This window comes from Rhea americana, unplaced genomic scaffold (assembly GCF_003343005.1).
Source record: "Rhea americana isolate MKP2758 unplaced genomic scaffold, rheAme1 scaffold_488, whole genome shotgun sequence".
NCBI classification, from domain to species: Eukaryota; Metazoa; Chordata; class Aves; order Rheiformes; family Rheidae; genus Rhea; species Rhea americana.
In genome coordinates, this window is record NW_028186632.1 from 205453 (window position 1) to 211643 (window position 6191).

Sequence of the window (6191 nt, forward strand, 5' to 3'; positions counted from 1 at the left end):
GGGTGTCCCAGCACCCATGGGTGGGGTGACAGGGCTGCATCATGCCACAGGTGTTCCAGCACCCATAGGTGTGGCAGTAGAGCTGCACCATAGGTGTCCCGGCACCTATGGGTGGGGTGACAGGGCTGCATCATGCCAGGGATGTCCCAGCACCCAGGACACGCTACCACGACATGTGTCAGTGTATGATGCTGCCAGAACACGCGTTGGGGCATGATGCCACCGAGAGACATGTTAGGGGGGACAAAAGCACCAGGACACGTGTTGGGGGGCAACACCCCGAAGACATATGTTGGGGTGGGGGTGATACCACCAAGATACGTGTTTTGGAGACAAGACCACCAGGACACAGGTTGGTTGTGAGGAACAAGACCACCAAGACATGTTTTGGGGGGTAATAACCTGAAGACACACGTTGGAGGGGGGTGATACCACCAGGACCCCGGTGAGGGTTGGCTGCCGCCGCCACCGAAACACACGTTCAACCACCACTGCCAACACACGTGACCGTGGCACCTCCCCGGGGACGTCTGCACGCCTACGCCCGACCTCTCCGCCGCAGCGCAAAGTCCGTCAGCGGTCACGTGTGAACGTGGGGCGGGGGAAGACCGGAGCAGCCTGCGTCCGTGGCCGGAGCTGCGTGGCCATGYCGTGGCTGGCTTGGGTGACCCCGGTCTTGCTCCTCACCACCATAGCCCTGCTCTTCAGCGGGCTGTGGCGCGCCGCGGYGGCCGGGTGCCAGGTCCACAGCACGTGGCGCCGCCTGCGCCRCTTCCCGTGCCCGCCCTGGCGCAACTGGCTGTTGGGTCACACGGGCATGGTAAGAACACGCGTGTCACGTGCCGTGGGGCGCCCGGAGGGGAGCAGGAGGAGGCGTTGCGGGTGCTTGTCGCTGTGGGACTCAGCTCGGTGTGGCAACGCTCTCCCCACCAAAGCCACCAGGGTAGGCAAGGAGCCCACGTGACCAAGATGTGGCAGGTGGCCTCCAGGGTGAGGTGCCCATGCAGGGTGGTAGCCCACGGACCCCACAGMAGAGCCACAGCACCCCACAGGGCTCCGGGTCTGGCGTCGGAAGGGTGGTTTGGGTGTCCTGGCTGCGTGCGRCGTGGCACCGGGATCCAGCTGTGGGCACGTGACGCAGCCGTGATCAGTGCTCCATCCATGGATACGTGACCCATCTGTGGACCCACTGATACATGCCACGTCCATGGACACATGCTCCATGCATGGACCATGTGCTGTACCCATGGACCCATAACCCAAACATGGATGCATGACGTGTGCCCATCCATGGACTTTTGGCCCATCCATGGACCCCTGTCCCATCCCTAGACATGTGTCCCATGCATGGACTCCATGCTCCACCCATGGGTGTGTCCCATCCATAGGCATGTGTCCCATTAGCGGACCTGTGTCCTATCCATGGACCCCATGCCCCATCCATGGACACGTGTTCCATCCAAAGCCACGACCACATCCCATCCATGAACATGTGCCCCATCCATGGACCTTGTGTCCCGTCCACGAACACATGTCCCAAACCTGGACACGTGTCCCATCCATGGACATGTGTCTAGTCCCGTGCCCCATCTGCCTACACATGTCCCATCCATGGACATGTAAGCATGTCCCCAAGACCAACCTTGAGCCCCAGGTGCATCCCCGAGATGGCCATGAACCCAAGGTGAGCAGGTCCCAAAGTGGCCATGAATCCACAGCCTCAGCCAACCTGTGCCCACACCGCAGGCGAAGAGCACAGAAGAAGGCCTGCAGAACGTGGAYGACGTGGTGAGGCGATACCACCACTGCTGCCTCTGGTGGATCACGCCGTGGCTGCCCATCCTCCGCCTCTTCCACCCCGACACCCTCCGGCCCATGCTCCTGGCCTCAGGTAGCCTTGGGGGGCTCTCACCCACCTCGTTCTCCCTGGGCCGGGATGGTCCCTAGGCCACCAACATGTGGATGAGGCTCTTTTGACATCCTCCAGCTGGCCCAGGTCCTGCCTYGGTGTCTGGGGACTCGGGGCCAGAGGCTGGATGTTCTCGTGGCACAGGGTGCTGTGAGCCGCAGAGGTGTGGGGGGGGATGGTGGCATCACAGGATGGTCCTCGGTCCCGCACCGAGGTTCTCCAGGGCACCCAAAGTGTCACCCACGGCTGACCCAGTGAGCACCCAGACACTCGTCCCACGGGGCCCCAACCTCACTCCGTCGGGACTCGTCTGCCCTACCCACCCCCAGCAGCCGCGTGCCTCGCCTGCTGCTCGGCGTGACGCCCACCGAGCTCTGCCGGTTCTCCTGGGGTGGCTCACCCCAAGGATGCACGAGCAGAGGACCCCCCCCCCATCCCTAGGGACCCCAGCTCATCCCCTGTCCCCCCTCTCAAGCCATGGGAACAAGACCCCGGGGACCACTCACCAGCTCTGCTCCCTTGCAGCCTTCGTCGCCCCGAAGGATGAGCTCTTCTATGGCTTCCTCAAGCCCTGGTTGGGTGAGTGAGGACAGCTGGGTGGCATCAGTGGCACGGTAGCACCCGTGGGTGCCTGCCTGGACCCAGGTTTCTCACCACAGGGGACGGGCTGCTACTGAGCCACGGGCGCAAGTGGGCCCGGCACCGGCGCCTGCTGACGCCGGCGTTTCACCCCAACGTCCTCAAGTCCTACATGGGCATCTTCAACCAGAGCACGGAGATCATGCACGTGAGGCTCCCTGGCCCGTGATGCCTGCGCACGGACCCTGACCTGCACCCAGACCCCACACCTGGACCCCAACCTGCACCCACTGCCCTGCACCCAGACCCCCATCTGCACCCAGACCCCAACCTGCACCCAGTGGCCTGCATCTGAACCCTGTACCTGGACTCCAAACTGCACCTGCTGTCCCACATGCAGACCTCAACCCGCACCCAGACCCCAACCTGCACCCACTGTCCTGCACCCAGATCCTAACCTACACTCAGACCCTGCTGCCCCATACCTGGACCCCACTCTCAGACCCCGACCCCCACCCAGRTGCTCACCCACCCCTGGATCCCGACCCACACCCGGTCCCTGTCCTGCACCCCCAGGCCAAGTGGCGGCGGAAGGCAGCAGGGGCGCCGGTGGTGCTGGACGTCTTCGAGTCCCTGGCTCTGCTCACCCTCGACACCCTCCAGAAATGCATCTTCAGCCACGACAGCCACTGCCAGGAGTGAGCGCCACCACGGGCCCTGGGTCCCCCTGGATCCACCCCAGTTCACCCCCCCCTCCCCAGGACCCCCCTGCTGGGTGCTCCGCTGCCCCACCTGAGCATCAGTGTCCCCCCTTGCTCCAGCTCGGCCCCCCACTGTGGTCCCTCCCCACCTGGGGTCCCTCCTTGCCCCAGCTCGGTCCACACCAGGGTCCCCGCAACCCAGGGTGCTCCCTTACCCCAAATCTGTCCCCCCATCATGGTCCCCTCACCCTGACTCTGCCCTTTCCAGCCTCCCCCTCTTGCTCCTGGAGGTGGGGAACTCTGTCCCCACCAGTGTCCTCCAACATCCCAGCTCTGTCCCCCCAGCAGTGTCAGACCCAGTCTGGCCTCTGACGTCCTTGTGGGCAGGAGGGCCACCCCGTGTCCCCAAAGCAGCATGACACCAACTAGGAGGTGTCCAGGCTGAGGGGATGCATTTGGTGGCCCAAAGCACCTGTCCCCAGCAGTCCCCCCGTGTCCTGCAGGCAGCCCAGCAAGTACGTCGCGACCATCCTGGAGTTGAGTGCCTTGGTGGTGCGGCGCCAGCGCCAGCTGCTCCATCACCCGGACTGGCTCTACCACCTCTCAGCTGATGGCCATCGCTTTGCYCGCGCCTGTGCCACCGTGCACAGTTTCACTGCTGCTGTGGTTCAGGGTCGGCGCCGGGAACTCGAGCGCCTGGGCCACCAGGCCTGGCTGGAGGGCCACCAGGGCCGGAGCATGGACTTCATCGACCTCTTGCTGCTTGCCAAGGCAACTCTGGGATGGGGACATGGACAGTGTGGCCATGGGGAAGGTTGGCCATAGGGTGGTGGCCATGGCGGAGAGTAATGGCCATGGGAAGGGGTGGGCCATAGGGTGGTGGCTATGGGAGATGGGGGTGACCATAAGGACATTGGTGGCCATGGAGAGAGTTGGCCATCAGGAAGGTTGGCCGTAGGGTGGTGGCTGTGGGAGACAGTAGTGGCCATGGAGAAGCTGGCCATAGGGAAGGATGGTGGCCATGAACAGACTTGGCCATAGGGTGGTGGCCATGTGTAGCCCCTCTGCTGCCATGCTCCCATTGCAGGACGAGGACGGTCAGGACCTGTCAGATGAGGACATCTCAGCTGAGGCTGACACATTCATGTTTGAGGGTGAGGGGGTGCCACAGCGCGGTGGGTGGTGGGTGCTTGCAGCCGGGGGTCCCACACTCACCCCTCATCCCTGCAGGTCACGACACTACCGCCAGCGGCTTGGTGTGGCTGCTCTACAACCTGGCCTGCCACCCCCACCACCAGGAGCGGTGCCGCCAAGAGGTCCAGGAGCTCCTCAAGGACAGAGAGGTGGAGGAGATCAAATGGTGAGAGACCACCTGTGACCCCCGCCCCGAATTTGAGGATGCTGGGGTCACCATCCCTCACACCGTGGTCCCTGCAGGGAGGATCTGTCCCACCTGCCCTTCACCACCATGTGCATCAAGGAGAGTCTCCGGCTGCACCCGCCGGTTACTGCCGTGTCACGGCGTTGCACCAAGGACATCGCGCTGCATGAYGGCCACGTTGTCCCCAGCGGTACAGCTTACCCACGTGGCCCCCAGTGGCCTCGTCCCCCCTGTCTCCTGTCCCTAACATGGCCGTTTCCATCCCACCAGGGACCACCTGCCTGCTGAGCATCTACGGGACACACCACAATCCGTCTGTGTGGCCCGAGCCCCAGGTAGAGCCCCGGTGACCCGGCTGCGGTGGTGGACCCACAGGGAGACAATCCTGCAGTTGTTGGGCTCCCCAAGGTGGCAGCATCCCTGTTACCCTGGGCTTGGGCCATGTGTCACCGTCCTGKTACAGACACGTTGACCTCATGCCACATGGCACTGTGCCGGCGTGGACATGTCCCATGTGCCACGTCATTGTGCTGGCACAGACACATCCCTTTGGGCCATGTGTCMCTGTCCTTGCATGGACACATCCTTCTGGGCCACCATTCTGTCATGGACATGACCTCTGTGCCACGTGTCACTGTCCTAGCGTGGATATATCCCCTTGGACCATGTGTGGCTGCCCTGGCACAAACATGTCCCATGTGCCATGTGTCACTGTCCTGTCATGGACATGTCTCCTAGGCCACATATCACCATCCTGGCATGGACACATTCCCCTTTGCCACATGTCACCATCCTGGCATGGACATGTCCCCCTGGGCCACGTGTGGCTGTCCACATGTGCCACATGTCCCCCACCAGTGTGACGACATCCTTGTTGCCCCAGGTCTTTGACCCACTGCGGTTCAGCCCAGAGAACATGCAGGGACGGTCCCCGCTGGCCTTCGTCCCCTTCTCTGCCGGGCCCAGGTAAGCCCCACGAGGCACACGCGTGTCCCCATGTCCCCTCCCAGGCATGCGCGTGGAGGGGGGTTAGTCATCCCTGCACCAAGTTGGCCCGTCGCAAAGGCCACGCTGGCCCCAACCTCGTGTTTCCACGAGGCTCTGCCATCTGCTGCATCACCCCCAGCTCCATGTCACCCCGTGGTCTCCTGTCCTATGTCACCCACCGGGGACATTGCCACGAGTGTCCCAACACCTTCGGGCGGCCACCGGCCACCCACACCCGTGAACAGGGGGGTCCGGCCGAGCTTAGAGAGGGCTTAGACACGTCCGGGTTCATGAGCAGTGACGCGGGGACACGGGTGGCTGCAGGAACTGCATCGGGCAGAGCTTCGCCATGGCCGAGATGAAGGTGGTGGCGGYGCTGACGCTGCGGCGCTTCACCCTGCGCCTGGCTGAGCGCTGCCCGGTGCGCCGCAAGCCCGAGCTCGTCCTCCGCCCCGAGGGTGGCCTCCGTCTGCTGCTCGAGCCGCTGGCCGGGGTGCCGTGGCCACGGCGCGGGGACCACGGAGGCGCCACGGTGGGGACGGGGGAATAAAAATGTTGGCACGGTGGCACTGGCATCTGGTAGCTGCAGCGGCGCGGGGCGATGGGGACGGATGGGCTGGAGCGGAAACGGTGA

General features: G+C 63.9%; 1 protein-coding gene across 1 annotated transcript; it reads left to right on the forward strand.

Annotated features, from left to right (window-relative positions):
• Window positions 1–592: 592 nt before the first annotated feature.
• Window positions 593–6123, forward strand: CYP4F22 (cytochrome P450 family 4 subfamily F member 22). Its single transcript, XM_085317060.1, has 12 exons — window positions 593–820; window positions 1747–1891; window positions 2435–2488; window positions 2569–2696; window positions 3065–3186; window positions 3693–3960; window positions 4277–4343; window positions 4420–4549; window positions 4627–4760; window positions 4841–4905; window positions 5454–5536; window positions 5882–6123. Exons 1-12 carry the CDS (start codon window positions 647–649, stop codon window positions 6105–6107), a joined length of 1596 nt encoding a protein of 531 aa, XP_085173186.1. The 5' UTR covers window positions 593–646; the 3' UTR covers window positions 6108–6123.
• Window positions 6124–6191: the final 68 nt, after the last annotated feature.